The 22,654-nt window shown below is 38.3% G+C and overlaps 3 protein-coding genes across 3 annotated transcripts; 2 read left to right on the top strand and 1 right to left on the bottom strand.

Moving 5' to 3' along the window:
* Positions 1-1,497: 1,497 nt before the first annotated feature.
* LOC122671006 (probable protein S-acyltransferase 7) lies at positions 1,498-9,756 on the top strand. The gene is made up of 5 exons (XM_043868083.1): positions 1,498-1,662; positions 6,032-6,214; positions 7,640-7,936; positions 8,473-8,706; positions 8,821-9,756. The coding sequence occupies exons 1-5, from the start codon at positions 1,561-1,563 to the stop codon at positions 9,346-9,348; spliced, it is 1,344 nt and encodes a 447-aa protein (XP_043724018.1). The 5' UTR covers positions 1,498-1,560; the 3' UTR covers positions 9,349-9,756.
* Positions 9,757-12,247: 2,491 nt separating this feature from the next.
* On the top strand, positions 12,248-14,406 carry LOC122671124 (double-stranded RNA-binding protein 3-like). Its single transcript, XM_043868220.1, has 4 exons — positions 12,248-12,649; positions 12,821-13,068; positions 13,224-13,443; positions 13,532-14,406. Exons 1-4 carry the CDS (start codon positions 12,274-12,276, stop codon positions 14,404-14,406), a joined length of 1,719 nt encoding a protein of 572 aa, XP_043724155.1. The 5' UTR covers positions 12,248-12,273.
* A 4,304-nt stretch (positions 14,407-18,710) lies between these two features.
* LOC122671007 (mitochondrial import inner membrane translocase subunit TIM8) lies at positions 18,711-21,909 on the bottom strand. The gene is made up of 2 exons (XM_043868085.1): positions 21,805-21,909; positions 18,711-19,109 (listed from the first exon to the last, which is right to left on the bottom strand). Exons 1-2 carry the CDS (start codon positions 21,850-21,852, stop codon positions 18,921-18,923), a joined length of 237 nt encoding a protein of 78 aa, XP_043724020.1. The 5' UTR covers positions 21,853-21,909; the 3' UTR covers positions 18,711-18,920.
* Positions 21,910-22,654: the final 745 nt, after the last annotated feature.

Here is a 22,654-nt window from a genome sequence, read left to right as displayed (position 1 = left end):
ACTCGCACTACGTACCAACAATCCTTAATTAATTAATTTAAATTAACAATATCAATTATGTATTTTCTTCTCAAAAAAATAATAAATATATTGCCCACTTGCTGCTGCTAAGCAGAAGAGTAAATAGACAAATAAATAAATTTTACAAAACAAAAAAAGGAAAAATAGGTAATTAAAGAAGGGGAAAACCACGTTGCCTGGTTGACGGATTTGCTCCTTCTCAAATTAAGTCCTTTTACTATTGATTATATTAGGGCTGCAATAGTGTCAGGTTGGTTGGGTTTTTAAAAATCTCAGTCCAATCTTGAGTTCCCTTAGTTGGATTCAGGCTTGACCCACCCTCAGGGTTGATTGAGCTGACCCTGATTGTTATTGATCATGGGCAGGATGAAGGGGATGTAGTGGGAAGAAGAAGAAGAAGATAGGGTTGGATTGAGTTGGGCTAGGCTTAGTCCAAGGCCTCAACCTTGGCCTGGTTTGGTCCAAGCTCTATTCTGGCTCAAGGCTGGTTTGAATCAACGGGGCCAAACTTGCACTCCTAATCAATTCATTTGGGAAAAATGAGCATTTTGGATTGTTGGAATTGCGAGGTTTGATTCACAAGGGACGATGAGGGTGAAGGCCCAACCCACAAAATGATCAGAAAAAGATCCTCTCCAATTCCAACTCCAACCCCAACCCCAACCCCAACTCATCTCTAATTATCCATCCAATAACGGGAGGACTTGTACACGTATCTCCAAATGTTGTGTTGACAAATGTGGAAATGCATGTCAAAATTCTCCAATGAAATTGGATGGATGGATGGTTGGAGAGGATCCGGATCCAAAACAAACCGATCCAACTTGAATGTTGTTTCCTGATTTTTAATATTTTTCGCACGAGGTCATTTTCCCAGTTTCCACAAAGAGTGGTCTCCAACTGAGGTCTCCAATAGATATATGCCACGTCACTCTCAAATCCCCTTCATCCTCTTCTCCTGCAGACAGCTGCTCTTCTGTTAAAAAAAAAAAAAGGGTATCTTTTCCTCTTTTTCTTCCCTTCCCCTTTCTCACTTTGCAATTTGCAGCTGCAGAGAGAGTGTGTGCGCGTGAGAGTGGGAGAGAGAGTTTTTCTTCTCTAACTCTGTTTACCGTAAAAAATCTTCTGAAAATGTCAAATCGTCAAATGATGTATGGAAGAGTCAGAGTTTGATTTCCCTTCTAATGAGTCACGACGTGTCCTGATCATCTCTCTCACTTAAAAAGAAAAAAAAAGGGCAATTTATACAAAGAAAGGGTTGCCATTGTTGAATCACCATCCGTACGTGACGGAAACCTTGGGCAATTCATATGACAACGTTTTCCATGGCCTCCGGCTACTGTTTCCCGTTGTCGGAGATAATCTGACGCATCAGAGGGTCATAGCTTCCCGCAGCATCGGAGGTATGGCGAAACCCTGATAGAGACAGACGCCTTTCTTTGCTTTCTGTTGTTTTATTTTGTTTTTCTTCTTTCACTCCCTCCTCTTAATTGATAATTGTAATATTGGGGGATCTGGAGCCAGAATAAGGACGAGAAAATGTACGTCGTTCCTCCGCCTCAGGGTTCCGATCCGAGCGCCGCAGCCGGAGGCGATGGCTCAAAGAACCTCAGGACCTACCAGGCCTGGAAAGGCAGCAATGTAAGTGCCCAGATTTCTTTCCCTTTTATTCCTGCTTAAATTAACTATAGGGCTTCCGGTTTTATTTCCAATTGAATTCGAGGTTTGGGGTTTATCGTCTCCCTGCAATTACAAAGCCGAAAGATCTTGCTTTTAAGGTAGTAAAACTAATTCCATCTTTTCTTTCTATTTGTTTGTTCTGGAACATGGCGTCAAAAGTTGTCGTTTTGGTTACTTTTCTGCCTTTTCAACTTTGACATAAGCGCCATTGAACTCATTGTGATTCCTTTCATTCCCTCATTTAGTTTTTGGATTTTTTGTGGAGCAGAAAGTATGCGGACTGAGAATTTGCTTAGTGTATATGCAGGACAGATTAAATTTATTGGATTCGCGGGAGATAGATGGGGTTTTCATCTGAAACTACGTTCAGTTTGGCTTCAGTTGTTTGGTGGCTTTAAAAAGTTTCTATCTTTTGTATGACCCAGGTGCAACTAATGGCAATGGGTAGTCTATATCTCTGTATGGCCGTTAGTGCTAGACGAATCAGTTATCCTCTGAAAAAAGTTCTTACATTGGAGGCTTTGGTTCCTTATTCTGTATCAATGTAGAGCAGGTTTCACAAAATCTAGTTTATGTATCAAGGATATTGGTTGAATATTGCAAAGTAGTAGAGGATAGGATAACCATCTATTTGAGTGACGATTGGGATACTTGGCTTCAACAGTTGTTTAAACCTTCTGCTTGGGTTTAAGTTTATGGAAAGCTCAAAAACATCGATCACAGATCCTTCGTTATTCTCCTCAGAAACTTTTGGAACTCAATAAATAATTAGCGGGGAAAACCATATGGAACTATGTTCCCACCCTCAGTTGAATATCATTGTTTAGGATTAACCATAATCCGCTGAATGGTAGATTGATGTGCAGCTAAGGTAAGCCTAAAATTCAGTGGATGACTTTGCCATACTTTAGATTACCCAAAAGATGTTTCCTTTTGATTCAGAGGATCAGGAAGTTCAGCTGTTTCAAAGCAGTTTTTCTTTGAAAATTGTGAGTGGGTGATTTGTTTCCATTCTCTCTCTCTCTAGCCTTAGATAGCGGGAAATGGATCTAGTAATTTCCCCCATGCGATCATACTCCCCCTTTCTTGTTATATAATTCATACCCATATGGAGTGTGGATGCCTCTTTGTAGTTTCTTTTTGATATATTTACATCAGTTGGTATTAGAGAATCCTGGTTTCATTAAAGTTGGTGTGTACTTCTCGTACATGAAGCATGCAGAATACCAGGAATTTGGCTAATCTTTAGAGGATATAGAGAGGAATCAGTATTTACTTTGAGAATCCCTATATTTGATCATTGATGAGCAAACAAGAACTTGTCTTAAACTGTTTGACCATAGAGGCAATGGACATATCTTTTTGATGTAGAAAATTTATGGTTAACAAGCATTGACATATCTTGTGGATGAGATGGAATTTTACTGAGCTAATGTAGTGTCTCTGGAGATATGTTTCCTAAAGATGTAGCTTTGGAAATTTAGGTTATGGGACTGGGTTTAATGGTCAATTATGTGGAAAGCAATTGTCAGTAAAAAGGGCACAAATCAAAGATTCAAATTCTTCTGCTCAGGTAATCAAGACTATGGTTGTGGCATTTTTGGGGCAAAGGATTTATGTCTCGGTATACTGGCCAATCTTTTGGGTAAGATTGCTGGTCTCAGTCAGTGTTGGCTGAATCGGTTCCGGCAGATCTAGCCGGATCCAATCCTGATACTAAATTCCTTGTATCAGTGGTATGCTATTAATGCTACCAGTCCAGTTGAGAAGAGGGAATTGGAATTAAAGGTGATTAAGTAAAGAAATACTAAGACTTGGAAAATCAAATTATAGATTTAGATTAAATCATTAAATAACTAAAATCTAAGTTCAAGAAAGTAATTCGAATCAATAAGATATCTACATGATGGGATGGAACAATCTAATGAAATTTTTGTATCTTGGCCAGAGTTACCAATCTCAGAGATCTCTGAGTTTTTGGTCAGCTGGGAGGGGATTAGACAATACAATTCTCTTCGATGGTTTTTTTTTTTTTTTTTTTTTGGGAGGGATGATAATTGATCTGGTCAGATGCAGACATGTTGTAATCTTTGTAGGAGTAATTCGGTTTCAACGTTTTCCTTCACTTTAGACCCTTGGACCTGATTTGATTTGAAATGCCAAGATTACACAGCATTGGTCTGTTTTGAATGCCTTGGTATTAGGGTGGAGGATTTAATATCATCAAATTCTCACATGACAATAGGGCCAGTTCAGTTACTAGAGGTATGAGTGGTTTCAACAACTTATTAGAGAGTATTTCAAGGGACCTCCTACAAGTGAATGCATCTTTACTTGTTTTAGATATGACCTTAATGAGAGGGAGACTTGTACCATTTAACTCTGAGAATATATGGATCTCTGAAAATATATCTTTTTTTTTTTTTTTTGAGGGTGGGAGGGTTGTTATAGATTTAAATTGTAAGGGATTAATAAGAATTTGAAATGGTGGAATAAGGAAATCTTTGATATTCTGAAGTAGGCAGACATTTAAATTTGATTGAATTTATTAAAGAATATACTGTATGGATAGGAGGAGAAGTCCAAACAATGATGTTCTTTGGCCCAAAACTATGGATTTGAGAGCCATGGATGAGATTGTAAACCAGTGGCAGGAGTCTGCTGACCATGTTTTTGATGACCATAAGTTACCTTGGTTGAACGTTTCATAAACTCTTTGAGGTAGGATGTAGTTCGATGCGAGTTTCATGAAACATGATATGAATTAATCTTCCCACTTGTATGGCCCAATGCTGCAAATATGATCACCAAAGAGCTCTGGAAATTTCTTTATTATTTTCATTTGATCAGAAATTTAAAAATTACGCTAAATTTCAACATAAGAAAATAGATGGTGGAAAGAATGAGGATACTTGCATTCTTATGTTATATTTTTTCACAAGTTATTGTCTTTTTGACTAAATAATATGCAGCACAGATACTTCATTTTTCTTTGCCATGTCCTGTATTTTATATAACTATAATAAAAAACGTGGAAAGCAAGAAATCTGAACACTGCAAACGTGTCATGTATTACATTTTTTTGGGGGTGAATAATCATGTATTACATTATTATGAAGTTTTTTGCTTCAACTTGGAGCATTTCTAGATTGAATTATTATTTTGTATAGAGTGGACGCTAGCACCATTTGTTGGGTCAAGGCTTAGATGAATTGAGTATAGAGTGAAACTCATGCCATTCAAAAGATTAATGGCAAGTGAAACTATTTAATATCTATTGTTCTCCTTAAAACATTCTGGATGGATTGCTGTTTTGCTTATGAGATGGTGTCTTGATTTAGTTGTATATATTGGTGATTATTCTATCATTTTTGGGAATTTATTAATTTATCTAGAATTTCTATCATTTCTGTAATAATACCTTTATTTTAATTATTTTAAAGTACTCCTTTACTTCTTCATATTTCCTTGAAATCTTTCCATTTCCATAATGATTGAAATGATGTCTGGGACTGACATTTGGCTCCTTGCCAAAAGATGCCAGCAAGGGGCCCAGGAGTGGGCCAACAAAGCCTTAATTGGCAGGTCAAAAGACTTACTGACCTAGGAAGGGGTCTTTAAGCCCTTTTCCTGGGATTCTATAGCTTGTGTGAGACCTGCATCCACTTTTTTCTAATGCCTGCATTATGCTATGGTCCATTGGACCTGCTGGTGCAGAGTGGCTGGGTCCTGGAATTTGACTGTTTGTTGGGGTTGTGTTTTGTCATGCCACATTTATTAATTCTCGAGGGGGGAAGACATGGTACATACCAGCCCCAAATAATATTATAACTGGAGCATAGGTATCTTTGTTGACCAATGGTAAACATTTTAATATTACAAGCTTCTTTTTGTCATCAAATGTCCATTTAGTTGATCTTTTTCCTAGTCTAGTTCCTACATTATTCCTGGTAATTCTATACGATCCAGTAACTTGTTTTAGTACCATTGACAATATCTCCCTTGCCAATCTTACTTTAGCGTTTAGCTAGCCTAAAATTGATGACTTCACATTTACCGATCACTTCATATAGAGAAGTTTCTTCTTTCTCGTATGACATGTTACCCAGCGCTGTTTGCTGAATTCGTACTGGGTTTTTATTTGTTTATTCTTTGTGGTGTATGTGTGAGCTCCATCGTGGTTGTGGAAATTTGGCTAATTTTTTTCTCCGCTGTATTTCTAGATCATGTGTAATTTTAAATTCTCAGAAGCTTGGATTTCTTACTGTGGAGTTTCTCAATATGTTTATACTCGGGATAATTTATCAAGACATGGTATCTTATTATGCAGATATTCTTTCTACAAGGAAGGTTTATATTTGGTCCAGATGTTAGATCGCTGGTGCTTACCATATTCCTTATTGTTGCTCCTGTTATAGTTTTCTGTGTCTTCGTTGCCAAAAAACTGATGGATCATTTTTCTCACCACTTGGGAATATCGGTAATGGTTGTTGCTGTTGCATTCACAATATATGTGAGTATTGTCTTCGTTCTGAATTTACTATTTACTTTACTTACATCTCGCACATGGCATTAACATTTTCTTATTTCATTAGGAATTAGGGGGGGGGGGGGAGGCATAGATAATCTATTTTCTGACGGAGGAATTTGGTTGACAAATTATCTGCTGATGTTATAATCTTGTGGCCAAAATAGGCAACTAATTGAGTAATATTTGCCTTTGATTATGCAACCTGTTTGATCTTTTGGCTTCATGGAGACAAGTTAGGTGAATATTTGGATAACCTTGAAAGTAATGTAAGGCTATAATCATCCTATAATAAAAGGTTCTCTCTCTCTGGGAGTGGAGGTAGAGAATCTATTTTCTGACTCAGAAAACTGCTACTGGTGATTAAAGTGGTAATCAATTTTCAAATAAAGGAACCTGTTAGGCATGGGACATGGTATAACATTCTGCTAAATCATGTATATTCATTTCCCCCTAGTATCATTTGGATATCTTGCTCAAAATGTGACTCTGCGCTTTCCTATATTGGCTGTTATAACTTATAAGTGATCCTAACATGCTCCTTATCTTTTTATTTACTCTCCACCATCCAATTTCCACAAGTTCACCCACATATTCTTCCCCTGTTGGCAAATTAGGAATGTTCTACATGCTGCTAACACATCTTTGGCAATGGCCGATTCCACCCCGTACATTGTGGGCCCTGTCCTTGTTTTTTATGCTATCTAAAGCTCCCCTCCTGAAATGCATGTGTATATGTCCAATAATGGTGTTGGATTTACACATCTAAGCCAATTGGCTTTGCATTGGGTCTTCTTTTGCAGACAATTTGTACTTGTAGTTATTGTTTGGTTGTGTGCCTTGAACTGAACCTTTAATCCGATCTTTCTGGAACTCATATTTATTTGAAATCGATACCCTCTGGTTGTTTTCTCACCTTATTATTAAGAAAGAAAGGAACAACTCGTTTCTATTTCCCTTTTTTCTTTCTCCAGTTTAGGAATTGTTTCCTTGCATTTGTTGCATAGCTGTGTTTTGCCCTATTGAGTATAACCATTTCTTACTGAATTAAGTACAATAAAATGAACTTGTCAAACAGAAAAAAGAAAAAATGGGTGGTCTTTTACCTCTGTAAAATTTGAATATGATATAGTGCTCATCTTTTATTCTATATTGTGGAAATTAAAAGTTGATCCAGTCCTTTTGGGAAAGCTAATGGGTGGTCTAGTCAAATCTGTAGATTGGAAAATCTACTATGCAATTTTTTATTTTATTTTTATATATTTACTCATATTTTCTCTAATTAGATTGATACAGTAATATAATCTTATTAGGGAGTTTTTCTTTGGGGGTGGGGGGTGGGGTGGAAGACTGAATGATTATTAATTGATATTTTAAATGTCAACTGATGGATGTGTTTTGATTCCTCAGATTTTAGTTCTTCTTCTGTTAACCTCTGGACGAGATCCTGGTATTATACCTCGAAATGCACACCCTCCAGAACCAGAAGGCTATGATGGGAATGCTGAAGTTGGGGGTGGGCAGACTCCACAATTACGTTTGCCTCGCATGAAGGATGTTGTTGTTAATGGCATCACTGTTAAGATCAAGTACTGCGACACTTGCATGCTTTATAGGCCTCCTCGTTGTTCACACTGTTCAATCTGCAATAATTGTGTTGAACGATTTGACCACCATTGCCCCTGGGTGGGACAGTGTATTGGGCTGGTAAGGGATGGCATACCCATGCATTTTATTTAAAATGCTCTGAATTTTACCATTGTCCACACTAATATAGTTGATGATTACCATCTTCTTACTTACAGTTGGTAAGAATTTCCATGGATACATTTTCTTCACCATTGGAAACAGTTATATTATAGTTAGGAAGGCCATCAAGGTGCTTTAAATGGATTATGGCCAATTGTTGGACCTCATGTATCAGATGTTCTTTAGCAGGATTATGCTCTGAGGATTATCATGTTGGATGTGATCAAATAATAAGCATGCATGCAGGATTTGATGAGAGAAAATAATAGCTGTGAGAATGTTTTGTAGAAACAAGTTGGTATGGGTGGCATTAGAGATGACATTGCGCTAAACGACCAAAGTGGGAAGTGGGAACATTCTTGGTGTGGAATTTGATGCTTCTCTAGCTTTTATCCTGCCTGAACCCCTATTACCTTTCTTACGATAACTTTAATTTTTTGGGATAATTGTGGTCAGATCCATGAATTTTAACTGTATGATGATTGCATTTGCAGAGGAATTACAGGTTCTTCTTCATGTTTGTCTTCTCAACGACTCTGCTTTGCATATATGTATTCGGATTCTGCTGGGTCTACATCAAGACGATCATGGATTCTGATGACGTATCAATCTGGAAAGCAATGACAAAGAGCCCTGCATCCATTGTGCTGATAATATACACCTTCATATCAGTATGGTTTGTTGGTGGCCTTACTGTGTTCCATTTATATCTCGTTAGTACAAACCAGGTAAGAGACTTTGTTCTGATCAAGATCATATTGTTGACAATTTTTTTGTGTTTTTTTGGGTAACTCCCAAAATAAAGTACATTTTGATTATGGAGGTTCACTGTGATGTGGCAGACTACTTACGAGAATTTCAGATACCGATATGATAGGCGAGCCAACCCATATAACAAGGGAGTGATAGAGAACTTTAAGGAAATATTCTGCACCAGCATTCCTCTATCTAAAAACAATTTCAGGGCTAAGGTTCCACTGGAGCCGGCATTGCCTCCACGCACTGTGGGTGGGGGTTTTATGAGTCCAAACATGGGTAAAGCTGTTGGAGACATAGAAATGGGTAGGAAGCCAGTGTGGAGAGAAGCTGGGGCTGGGATTGGTGATTTTGGAGGGCAGCTCCGCCACGACAACGGACTGAATAACAAAGATGGTGGGCTTGATGATGTATCCCCAGATTTAAGTCGGAGTCTTCCTGAAGAGAGTACAGAGGGGCGTGCAATACATCCCAGACGCTCTAGTTGGGGCAGGAAAAGTGGTAGCTGGGAAATTTCACCTGAAGTTCTTGCTTTGGCAGCAGGAGCAGGTGAGTCGAACCGTTTTGGTGGTGACAGCAGTGCTAGTCAGACAGCCGGAAACCGGCATTCTTAAACAGATTCTAGGCTCTGGATAAGGAATACATGAAATGGGCGGAACAAAGAGAGAAAGAAGGGTTTGTTGTGGGTGTGGACTGTGGACTGGTTTTTTTAGATGTTTCATGCTTTTTTCTTAGCGACCAGCATCAGTAAATTGATCCAGGTTGGTAGTGAAGGCTGATGGCAACTTGACAGCCTTGAACTCGGATGCCGTGCTTCAAATCATTGCTTTGAAAGAAATGTTAAAAGAGTGAGTGTGAGGATCCATCTGTGAGTTTCACACTTGCTTTGTCAAATGTTCATGTTATTGCTGTGTTAGCTTTTGGGGTTGAACTTGCTAAGTAGGGGTGTTGATAGAAGGTGGAACAGGTTGAATTGTATGTCTTGAAGGAATCGTGTGCCACTACGAGTTGTTTCTCTTCTTTAGTCTTGTCTTGGTTGTGCTGCGGTTGAAAGTCTCACTTTTTATTTAATTCTGTGTGCCTGTATTGATTTTGGATTCTCTAGCATGTGTGATTAGTGATGTATATGCATGAACAGAACACATTCAGATCCCATAACCAGTAGCCAAATTTGAATCCCATTAACATCTGTTATCTGAATCTTATTCAGGGTCTAAAAGCCTTAGTAATCCGGTAGGCGAATCGTGATCGGCTTTGGCAGATTTAGACCCTATCTTTATTCTTAAAACACTGATATGATTCAAAATCCCGCGAAGGTATGTTGCTTTTCCAAATGTGAGAAGACGCCTACTCTGTCTCGTGGATAAATGATGTATCCATTCCGATCATTGGAAAGAGAGGACATAATTTACATTAGCTAATCTAATTCCATTAAATATTCCTCCCCATGTATTAGTATGCATCTCTTTTAGATAATTTTGATACCTAAGATCTAAGGGTGTCAATCGGTCGATTCTGGTTGGGTTAAATTGGTTTTGGTCTATTACTAGACCAACTCGAAACCCAAACCATTATGGAAGTTTTCGGTTTTGATCTGAAGTCTTATTGTATGTTTTGGTTAGCAGTTTATAATCGAGCTATCATCAGGTTTCGTCTGATTTGCCTTTCGGTTTACATGTATACACATGTAAGGAAATTGATGTAAATTCCTGGTTTTTTTCCTTGTTGGATTACTATCGGTCCGGTCTTGTTTTATTGGGTTTTCAGTTTCAGCCGGTCCAATTTGGTTTTGGCTTTTACTGGTTGTATTAAAACTCCAACCTGAAACCAATTCGGTCCAGTTTGAACCAATCGATTTGTCACCGATAGTGAAGGGTATCCTCCATAAAAAAAATAAAAAAGCAACGTGGGACCATGACAAGGGATACACTTTAGTAACTGAGTTCTTTATGAACAGAATCGTACTATGTTACTACAGTGCAGGAGTTAAAAACTCAGCAGTGTAGCTGAATTCTCTCTCAGACAAATTCAACTCAGGAAAAGATGAAAAGAATGTTACTTAGTCCAGAGGTTGTGGGAAGAGAAAGAGAGAGCAACAGTTGCACAGCAGGGACAGACATGTACAAATTGAAATTTATTAAATGTGACTTCTTAAAGAAGATCAAAAGGATTGCCCAGAAGCTGCTTCCTCGGAGTAGCCAAGCGTTTTGCCCTTCTTCAAAGGCAAAATCCTCAAAGTAAGCCCTCCTCTTCAAAATGACATTCACTCTGTATCGTTCTAAATGAGTGATTCAAACCATAGTTGGAAAATTGGGTTTTGACTGGGACGAGTCTTGCGAGTGAATCAAATTTTTTATAAACTTGGTCAAGAGTCGTGTAGACTACGCTAAGATAAAAAATGACAAGAATTGATCATCGCTCGTCGATGTCAAATGAGACTCGCTCTTTTCACCCGAGTCAAAACAAAATCAGCAAGTCTAGGATTCTTTTAAAATCTCACAAAGTTGTTTTGCTTGAGTTGATTGAGATGGTAGAAAACCTCGAATCCTCTCATTCGATGGTTCATTGAGAGAAAATAAAACCCTAAGTCACCCTGCAACTTCTTGATGGATGACAACTGTGAAGTTTCCCTCTCTTCTTTATAGTTTATCAAATTATTCCTCAACTAAATGGTGTACAAAATGGACCATTATAGAAATATTACAAGAAGTATACATGTGTATTTAATCAGTCACATTGATCTTCATTAATGAACACCCATTCCTTTTTTTGGGGGTGGAAATGAGGGAGAGGATTCCATTTCTATTTTTCTGATTGATGAGTCACTATTCACTTAAGAACATAAAATTTAGATGAACACTCAATATATACATTAGAAGCTACAAGAAATTTCTATCAAACTTTTCAATAAATAACAACAAATTCATGATTTGTTTTATTTTTCTTGTATTTTTTGGTTTTTTCATATTTTTCTGTATCTTCTGTTTTTTTGTTTAATTTATATATATTTATTATATAACTTTTGGTTCCGGCAATGAATAATCATCGAGTCCTCTTTTCGGACAACATATACAAAGAAACCTGCCAACAGTCAAATAATTAGTAAACCTCTTGGTGATATTTACCGGTCTGAATCACCAGGTTTTCTGAAAGGCAAGTTGAGTCAGAAAACCTGGTTTTCCAACTATGATTCAAACATGGTTTCTAGGATTGAAAATTGACTGAATTCGGTATGAATCTTCCGGGATCAGTTGGTGTTGATTCCAATACGAATCAACGGATTCAACAAATCCAATTTGGGTTTTTGAAACCAAGATTAGAGTAGAAAATTAAAATGGTTGGACCGTGGATGAAAATCCAAGGCTCTTTGACATATTAAAAACTGAAAAATTCTTTAAATTAAAGACCAGTTTGTATGCATTAATTGGTTTTAATTAGGGTCAAGATACCAGAATGGAACCCTGATGCCATAAATGCCCCAACGGCCCCTGCAAAAAAAATAACAAATAAAAATAAAAATAATTAATGGCCAAGAGCTGATGAGAATAACTGGCTTATTCGCTCAACAGTGGAATTGTGGATACTCCAATTCTCTTCTTCAGCAAATGGTGGTCAGAAACATTTACTGTTACAGAGATGAGAAACCCCACCCGACCTGCCTAAGTACTTATGTTGAGATTTTCATCTCATTAGCTCTGTATTTCTTTACTCAAACACCCCAACTCTTCTCCTTTTCCATTTCCCCTGCCCAGTTTAAACTGAGGTTATCTCATATCAATGCTTGTTTCCTGAGAGACAATAAAATACACACATGTAAGAGTGAGTGTCATAACTGGTGGAGTAGGTGGGTTCTTCATTCTTTCTCAAATTCAGGTTGGTGGCTCCTTCATTTTTATCCTTCTCAGAATTTAACAGGTAGATTTTTTTTTTCTCTTGTTTTACATTCCTGCAAACGTTTTGGCCATTTTTAGGTGATTGGGTCATCTGGGTTTTGCTTCCTTGGTTGTTATCTTTCAAATTTTTTCCCTGGCTTGGATGGTGGGTTTGGATCTAGATTTGATTTTTAATGGGTATAACTCATGGCAGGTATGTATAAGAACCAGCTGCAAGAACTGGCACAGAGAAGCTGCTTCAACCTTCCTTCTTATGCATGTATCAGAGAAGGACCTGATCATGCACCTCGGTTCAAGGCGTCTGTGAACTTTAATGGTGAGATCTTTGAAGCTCCCAGCTATTGTACCACACTCAGGCAAGCAGAGCATGCAGCAGCTGAGGTAGCACTCAACACCCTATCAACAAGAGGTCCTTCAAGGTCTCTAGCAGCAAGAGTTCTTGTAAGTACAGAGGAAGAAAAACCAAAAACAAAAACAAAAAACCCATAGAGATCAAACTTATTCTTGCTTTCTTGAAAGTTGAAGAGATTGAAAGGACAACCTTATGTGGTTCTGTTTTTGTTCCCAATTTTCTTTCCTTCTTTAATTACCTACAGGATGAGACGGGAGTCTATAAGAACCTCCTCCAAGAAACTGCTCACAGAGCTGGTCTGAACCTCCCACTTTACACCACCGTGAGATCAGGGCCTGGCCACCTACCTGTCTTCACTTGCACCGTTGAGCTTGCTGGCATGAATTTTACAGGAGAACCGGGGAAAACAAAGAAGCTAGCAGAGAAGAATGCTGCCATGGCTGCCTGGTCCGCTTTAAAGCAAAGTAAGTTTTTTTGGAAGTCTGTTCTGTTCCATAAATTTGAATTTGATGTCTTCATGCATTCTAAGAATGATTATCTGTGTCCGTCTAGTTCCAAACTTGGTTTCTTCATCTCATACAAAGAAAGATGGTGATAGCAGTGAAGAACAGGAGGAGGTAGTTGTTACAAGGATTCTATCAAATTACCGGCCCAAAGATGAAAACAAGTCCTTGAAACAGAGAGACCAAAACCAGGCAAGAAGAAGACTGGTTTCGAGTCATGGAGAAAACAATATTAGCTCCAGCTCTTCCTGCCATAACACCTTGAAGTATCAGCAATGGAGATCGATGGATCTAATCTCTGATTTCTCCTCAATCTATCCGACCCAAACGCAGAACCAGAATCAGAATTGCTTCTCAAAGATCTTACCACCGACTACTTCTGTCAGAGAAAACAAGCCATCACTTCACTCATCAAACAGGGCCATTCCAGTACAGGTTAGAAGCAGAGCCCAGGTTAACATTCAGGAGATCCCACCTCCATTGGAAGAACATCAAAAAGATGAAGACGAGTGGCTCAATGGGAAATCAGAAGGCACAGATAAACCCGCTTATCTGCGGCCATTCCCATTGACCCATTACTGTAGCCAGCGAACCCAGATGAGAACCAGCAGTTTAGGATCTGTTTCTACTCCAATTGCAGCAGCTCCGACGGGAAATCCAACCAGGGCAGCTCTTCCTCTTCCTAATATCCTGAACACCAGAAGATTCCATGCACAGGCACAGGGGATGGCTCCTGCAGTGCACATTCGTACAGTGATCCCTGTGTGCGCAGCCCCACCTGCAAGGCCTCTATCATCGAATCTTCCATCACCACAGATGAAAGAAGTCTCACAATCACAACATTCCTCGGCCTCAGTCTCCACAAAAACAGTAGAAGGAGAGCTTTCATCAGCGAGCTTAGATCTCAACAGGTTACAGTTATGAACACCAAAGACAATATTATCGACTGGTTTTCAACCCATGATTATCATATTGTGCAAGTTTTTGATTGATGAATCTTTCTATAAAACCCTTTTTAATTTATTTTCTTTGCAGCTATGAATCAATGATATTCTTTTCATGGGTCCTTTTAGATTATGAATACCCTTTTTCGGTTTTTACCCCTTTCGATTCAAGTTTACAAGTTTTCGAGTAGTTATTGTAAGAAAAGAGAGAACTAAAAAAAGAGGGGTAGTGGGTGGGGTGAGGCTTCTACTGTGTCCATTGATGATGATGATGATGAATGAGGAAACTGAAAAGGAGGAAACATTAATTGAAATCTGAAAAAAGATGTGAGGGGAAAAATTGGAGGGGAGTGGGCGGATGGGTATTGCATTGAATGCGAGGCTCCAGAGCAAACAAATACAGTGATAAACGCGAGCGTTAAGTTGCGGTCAGAAATTTAATGGTCTTGTCTTCTCCATTAATGCCCCTTTAAGAAGGAGAAAGACCGGAGATGGGATGATGAGAAGAGTGAGATTTCTATTATATTCTTAATTTGTCCCCCTATTGTTTATTTTTTGTTCTCGCCATTCCTACCTTTTCTCTAAGTGGAAATGGAAATGTTTGAAATGAAAGAATAGCCGTTAGCCCGTTACCGATGCGAGATTGGTGTTGGTGTTGTGGAAGACTTTGACGTCCAGTGTTTGTTTTTGGCTAGAAGGTAGTGCAGGAATTGGGCTATGACTAATCCTTATCCAATGCCCAATATCAATACGGTTGGGCCGATATGTTGATATTTTTAAAATGAATCTTCTTGTACCGGATGCAGGAGAGCATTGTGTAATAGGACCAGTCCCAAACACGGTTTTAGGGATCGGTAGCCCATCAGCAGAATTGCCCGATCTGGATTGATATAAACGGTGTCCGTATCAGTGAATTGTATGGATGAAGGGTAGAAATGTAAAAAAAAAAATCATTTATTAAATAGAAGGTGTATCAGTGAATTGTATGGATGAAGGGTAGAAATGTAAAAAAAAATTCATTTATTAAATAGAAGGTGGATAAATCTATCTGATCTAGACCGATACGGGGTGGTCCGAATTGATATTGGATTGATATCGATTGAGATCGATCCCATACTCGATTCCGATTCCTAAACCCGCGGTCCCACAACGCCCAAAGATGAGTTGTTGAGGCCCAAGCCCACCACAATGACCAATCTCAATTCTCAACCATTGGTTGGTTCTTCTTTGCCCCATATTTTTAGTCATTAAACTGGTTATACTTTTACGTTCGGTTTTTCCTCAAGGCCCAGTTTGTTTCGCCTCCAACGGACGATTCTTTTGGTCAGGCGTGGTGGACACCTCCTCCAGTAGGAGTTTTGAAGGTAAATAGTGATGCAGCTTTAGCGCAAGATATCTCCAATTGGCGACGGCATGGGCGATCATGGTTCTGATCATCATGGGCAATTGATCGTGGACAGCAGTATTATCACTAGAGAAGACCAGTTGGCCTACTAGTCCCCATTCAACAGCAGCAATACTCCAAGGTTCGGAGCCAGGGTAGAAGATAAGTTTGAACTGATTGTGGGCTTCAGTTCGAATTATATTTTTTGGGAATTCCAGCAAAAATTCTTTATAATGCTGGTATTGTTCTTCATCGCAATGACGTTGTATCATTGGAAAGATTTTCCGGGGAAGGAGTTCTTTAGTTTTTAAATATAAACAGATTTTATATGTTTTATGGAAGAGAGCATCTTTTAAATGTTCTTCAACACAATCTGCAATCTGAAGAAAGCTGTGTATTTTCTCAGGGGAACTCCCAAGGGTGGATTGGGATTTATATTCAGGGACCACAGAGGAGTCCAGGTGAAAGCTCTTTCAATTCCCCATCATTTTAGTTCTGCTCTGCAAGGAGAGGCTTTATTAGTTCGATATGCTCTTACTCAGGCGCTAGAGGCGGGTTATCTTCGTCTACAAGTGGAAATTGATTACAAGGAACTCCATACCTTACTTCTTTATCCACACCATGTGCCTCCTTCAGACGCAGCAACCACAATTGCAGATGTGAGGCAGTCTATTTATTTTCATTGTATTCCAAGGGATCTAAATTCTATTACAGATGCCCCGACTCGGAATGCCCTATCTATCATGCGTATGATAATTTGGCCGCTTACCATTCTGTGGTTTCATGGTCTTTGTCTGAGTGAAGCCACTGGTTGTACACATGCTTATCATCAGTATAATCTCTTCTTACCAAAAAAAGTTTGTTTCGTCTTGTAAAATTTTTCATCCATGTAAAATTTTTTTTCATATTAAATATCATATATTTTTTCATTTTATAGTAAAATAAAAAAAATAATAAATTATTTTAACAGAAATTTTATTTTTTTTCCAACCTTCTACATAGAGACAAATAAGAGTTTGACTCAGAGCTGAAATTTTTACTCCTCTATAAAAATAATGCACCAAACTTTGATATGTATTCTTTGAAAAAAATGGTTCTTGTATAATTCATAGGAGGAAGTTTTCATACACAGTTGTGTAAGCATGCACGGTCGTGTCCTCTCTCTCAAATAGTTGAAAAAGTCATAAATCCCCCACCCATTAATTAATGCCTTGAAACTCCCACCCTCTCATACACACAACTTACACAGCCGTGTATGAAAACTCTCTCCTAATCCATATACAAAGCCTTTTTCAAATAGTCTTAAAGAGAAGGATCATTGCACGACTGTGTGGTCATTACACCAACACAAAGATCAATGGGAACACATGCACATGCACATGCATTAACCAAAGGGTAGGGTGATCATTTCACGGCACCCTTTGTCTGATAGGAGAAAAGACTTTACATTTACAAGCCCTGGTACGGTTTTGTGTATTTTCTCCCTTCCTCATCAATGTAACAAACCTACTTCATAGCCGTATCAAGACAAAGTTTCCCTAAACCGTCCACAAAATCTTGTGACATGGTAGAATGTTAAAACAATTCCAAAATCGTTAGATAAATAGTGGTACGTTTGATTACGATACTCGACAAATTTCGGACTAAAATACAACCCACTCCCTTGTGTATTGCCTATTTATTAAGGTGACAAATAATTTATTTATCCTCTTGATATAATATGCAATTTTTTTTCAATGATGGTAATAGCATAATTTCACATGCATACAGCTTTTGAAAATAACATAATTAAATCTTATTTTTCAAAAGCCTTCTAAACCTCTATTTTAAAATTCTTTTAAAAATAAAACAAGGAAAATAAAAAGAAAATATCTTAGTTCTAAATACACCTATAGACCCATTTATAAAAGATAATTCTTATCGAGGTTGCAACAAATAGTTGGAGCATTTAGGATGTAAAATGCTTTGATAATCAAAACAAGGCCGGATCCACACACCAAATCTGAGCTAGCTCAATGAAGTCCTCTGTCGTCAGGATTTTGATTTTGGAATGGAGATACCAAATGTCAAACCACAAGATAACAAGCAAACTGTTTCAGAGACGAAACAATGAGTACCAGCTTAATTCACCACCTTTGGCTGATTGGCTTTGTGGTTTCCAGGTTTAACAGAGAGGGAAGGAACATTTAGATCAACTCAAAAAAAATAAAAAGTATAAAAGCTAGTGAATGCCCAGTAGAACAGGAAAAAAACAAGAGGAAGCAATACGCAAGCAATGGCCATTAATGTTACCAATATTAGACTATAGAGAGAAATTAAAGGTTAAAAGCATACCAGGCTCCCGCCACTGCAGGGGCTAGGGAGGGTCATAATGTACACAGCCTTACCCCCACTTCGTGGAGAGGCTATTTCTAGAGACTCCAACTCGTGACCTCTTGGACACAATGGAACATCCTTACCGTTGCACCAAGGTCCACCATCAGAGAGAAATTATAGGATAAGAAAAGAATACTAGGAATTGAAGAAACGACCAGTAAATGCCAGAGAGATGCAGGAGCAGGACATGACTTACCAATTCCCAAAAAGCATTACTCCCTGAATTCAGCTCCAAACAGCAGAGAGTATCATAACAACCAAGATAAAATTTTCTGGTGAACCGAGAGAAGGGCACTCTTCCATGTCCATCATACACTGATGACTGATCACAAATCCACTATAGTTTTGATCAACCATCATTGGTCAAACCAGAGACACGTCCCCAGAAAAAACCTACTCATTGATCGGAATTGGTTCCATTTCCAAAGTCACAGCAGTGTGCATCATTTGCAACACAGCTGGGGAAAAGCACATCCTCTTCCCCTTTCACCCATATACAAAAGCAACTGCAAAAAATCATGTTCTACCTGAAAAAATAGCATATTAACCTCATATTGTCAAATAAAACCGGAGCCAATGACTCATTATCTGCAACATTTAAAGCCAGACAAAAGTAAATACAATCTTCAATGTTACAAAGGCAATTTTCTGCTGATAATCAACCAACAAACAAGTAAAAGCCAAAAAAATGACGAAATATCTTGATTGTTATGGCTCGACGAACTTTTAAAAAGTCAGCCCATGGACTGGAAGCGGCTCACGATGATGCGGGTCATGTCCGCATACCGCTTTGCACAGTTGGAAAGGCAGGTTGATTCGCTAGAGCTAAACTTGCTACCTGGACTTCCGGTGATGCACTTGTCCCAACAAACACTTGTAAGCTTTGACACAACTTCATTTACCATAGCTTTCTGTTTTTCTTGCTGTACACACAACACCACAATGTTAAATAGTTTAGATGAGATTCACACACATACCACCCCACCCGGAAAAAAAAATTTCAGATCAGATATAACTCTAGAGAAAAGGTAAAGCAGTTTGGTTTTAGCCAACAAAATAAAAAAGGAATAGACTGAAATGCAGCTTGGATCCTGTGCCAAGACCAATTGAACAGATCTGCAGCATCCACAAGCAGTACCCATCATAGAAAAGACCAATTGAACAGATCTGCAGCATCCACAAACAGTACCCATCATAGAAAAGTCCCACCTCAAATATAACTGTGGCCAAAATGAAGATGATCTAACCATTTTTAAGCATCTTATGTTCAAAAAAGGATGCCCCAGACCATTCTATGGGTCCCAATGTCTCATGCAACAAACTTCAGTTATACAGTATGTAGAAAGACGATGCAAATCATAAGGAGGAGATCTGGAGGATATTCTAGAACATCTAGAGGAGATTTGAGAGGGGAATAGTTTATTAAAGATATTCCAGCAACTATGGAGATTGTGGGTTTCACTTTGTGGCTTATTACTTTCTATTTTGTAGGATTGGATAGCTATACTACAGTCCAGCCATAGTTTCTTTTTATAATGTTCTAGATAGCTATTTTGAAGTAAGACATAAGTTTTAACGGATCCTCCTACCATACTACAGATTTCCTATTTTTGTTCGTTTCTCTAAAGCTATAATTAAAGGGAAAGGGGTTTATACTCTCTTGTAATTTGGAGAAAAAAAATAAAGTATTCACTACATCATTGTTGGTGCAGTGATGATCCTATGCATTTGGACTGTGGTGATTCAATAGGTTGGATCTGGTGATGATTCCATTTCGCAGGCCTTTGGTGGTGAATCCAAAGTCATATCCTTTCTTGTTTCTTCTTTCATATGCTAAAACATATATTTTCAGGAGAGAATTTTAAAAAAAAATTCCGTTATCAATTAATGTTTATCTCATATTATGATCCTGTTGTGATTGACCTCTTGCTGGTTTTACTGGGTTGAGATTAATCCTGCATTTAAAGCAGTAGGCAATATACCAAAAAAACAAACGCAGGATTAATTATATAAAGTTGATTATGAGAGACCAAGATGTTAGTTGTTTGACAGGCTTTCAGTTTTGCATAGTTATATATGTTGTACTGGAATATAAAATCAACTAAGGGAATCAATCTTCGAATGATTACACTGTGACAACTGTTTGTGTTACAAAATTAAACGTCTGGATGTAGTTCTCAACCCAGAGACTATTTTTCATCCACAGTCCATTCCAAAGAGAAGTGGACTACGAAAACATAATAGTGATTTCTCCTAACAAACAAGGCCAAAAACAACAAGGTTCAGACAAAGAGAGTCAAAAGTGATGGATCAAGTCAAAACACCACCCTCACTGGTTCATGGACATAAATCCATGAACGTTACGAATTGTGGTATAGTTGACGTTTAATAAATCCCCAAAGTACCATTGTTAGGGAAGCAAGAACATTGGACCACGAAGCAAAGATGAAGCACAAGAAGAAAATATATTAACAGAAGTTGAGCCAATTAGACCATCTTCACTTCCATCTGAAAGAGTATTCAGCAATCTATTGGCCAGCCTAAAGACCAAGAGAATGAAATGTTTAATCAGGGCAGGTAAATGGAAGCCTCTCTACGGATACTAGTATCCAAGATGGCACGAAGCACCAATGACTATTAGTTTGAGTTAATCTTCATGAGAAGGCTTGATACTTCAATGAGCATATCAATCAAGTATCAATGACCATTTCCATCATCTTCATTGAATCGCCTTCCATCACCACCAACTAAAAACCACCCCTTGCAAAGGAGCCGCTAGTTATCCTCTAGATGAATCAGCATCCACCACTGGATCCAAGAATGGCAATAGCGGACTCTTTCTCTAATATCTAATCAGCACAAAACAGAAACAACTAGAAGCAAAGCGAAGCTTTCACCTACTCTATAACGGATGAAGAACTACAGACACTGCTTTGGAGACCACATACACTTGTAAGCCACAACTCAGTTTAAACTCGTCTTTAGTCAAGTGGGAAACAGGGCCACTGAGACTTGCTAATATCATCAATGATTTTGTAACAATGACAATAATTTTGGGCCTTGTCATATAACCATCTCTAAAGCTACGGTTGCTCTTTGGCATAGCCATATTTAAAGCAGACCTCTACGTGGTTTTTCCGCATTTTTCTATCCCTATAATGCAGAAGGAGAACTCCAAATGGATAGAAAAATATTTCCCTGTTTTCAGACTTCACTATTAATAACACCTACAAACATGTCAGAAATTTCAATTCTCCCGTACAGAGGGAGGGGGTTGACTTCCCATATCTTTCTATTGCTACATCAAGAAGGCATTCAACAAGTACAGAACAAGTTAAAATTCAGGCACCTGCAATTATTCATGAATAGCACTATAATCCACGATAGATCAAATGTTACTCATGGAGAACAGAATTGATTCTCCATTGTGAAACATAAGCATAAAGGACAACTTGAAACTGGTTAGAGTAATAGGAACTAAATTCTACAAATAAAAATAGCAAAAGACACCATCAAAACAATCACAAAATCGTTAAAAAATGAAAATAACAGTGCTACAAACTACGAACAATCTGAACGAAATTAGGGACCAGAAGAATGAAGTTTCAGAAATCTTACATCCAGAAATTTCTCCAACTCTTGTTGGTTTAAAGACGAAGGATCCATTAGAATATCTTCTTTTCCCGAAATCACCCGAGTAAACTAAAACCCTAAAAACCTTTGCTACACGTTTCTAACGACTTGGCCTCTCAGAATGAAAGAAAACTGGTTAAATCCTTAAGAGGGAGAGGGTATCCATCCTCGATCCACGTGCTAAGAGCTCCCCGCAACCTAGCTAGTAGCTACACACTTCCTTCTTTTACACCGTCGAATTAGAATCGATCTCATTAGAATAGATTAACGGTGTTAGATAACCTAATCAGGGACTACGGACTCAGGACTGATTTTCAAGGATCGGGATTTGATCGGGAGACACCGATTCACCTGATATTGATCTGGCCCATATTAAATCGGACCAATTATTAAAATTCGATTTGTTTGGTTGGAGGTTTCTTTGGAGACGGATCCTAATATTTGATCAGCTTCTTAAGAATCTGGTTCATGTGGATTTGGATTCGGAAAAAAAAAACTGTTTGGTTACCCTGGGTCTGTCAGGTGGAATCCAACTATAAAACTGTTTGGTTGCCCTGGGTATGTCAGGTGGAATCAAACAAACACGCCCTTCTTCTACCTGCCTTCTTCTTCTTCTTTCCTGTTACCTATTGATGCCGTTGGGTTGAGTAGAAACTGCTAGAACTCAAAACCTCTCTCTCTCTTTCTCTACTTACCTACCTTCTTCTTCGCTATTACCTATTGATGATGTTGGGTTGATTACAAACTACTAGAAGTCAGAATCTATTGAGAGTTTAGTTGGGAGTTTATTTGCTACCTCTAGGTGACCTGATCTTTAGATTTCCTGCACCTTAAT

Source organism: Telopea speciosissima, chromosome 8 (assembly GCF_018873765.1).
Source record: "Telopea speciosissima isolate NSW1024214 ecotype Mountain lineage chromosome 8, Tspe_v1, whole genome shotgun sequence".
NCBI classification, from domain to species: Eukaryota; Viridiplantae; Streptophyta; class Magnoliopsida; order Proteales; family Proteaceae; genus Telopea; species Telopea speciosissima.
This window is presented reverse-complemented; position numbering and strand designations above follow the sequence as displayed.

Bases quoted from the DNA above. Each gene is read 5' to 3' on its own strand.
- LOC122671007 (XM_043868085.1), bottom strand. From the start codon at position 21,852: ATGGATCCTTCGTCTTTAAACCAACAAGAGTTGGAGAAATTTCTGGAT. The intron at 19,110-21,804 runs GTAAGATTTCTG...TTGTGTGTACAG, and splicing joins AGTTGGAGAAATTTCTGGAT to CAAGAAAAACAGAAAGCTAT.
- LOC122671006 (XM_043868083.1), top strand. From the start codon at position 1,561: ATGTACGTCGTTCCTCCGCCTCAGGGTTCCGATCCGAGCGCCGCAGCC. The intron at 6,215-7,639 runs GTGAGTATTGTC...TTGATTCCTCAG, and splicing joins CTGTTGCATTCACAATATAT to ATTTTAGTTCTTCTTCTGTT. The intron at 8,707-8,820 runs GTAAGAGACTTT...GTGATGTGGCAG, and splicing joins ATCTCGTTAGTACAAACCAG to ACTACTTACGAGAATTTCAG.
- LOC122671124 (XM_043868220.1), top strand. From the start codon at position 12,274: ATGAGAATAACTGGCTTATTCGCTCAACAGTGGAATTGTGGATACTCC. The intron at 12,650-12,820 runs GTAGATTTTTTT...AACTCATGGCAG, and splicing joins TCCTTCTCAGAATTTAACAG to GTATGTATAAGAACCAGCTG. The intron at 13,069-13,223 runs GTAAGTACAGAG...AATTACCTACAG, and splicing joins CTCTAGCAGCAAGAGTTCTT to GATGAGACGGGAGTCTATAA.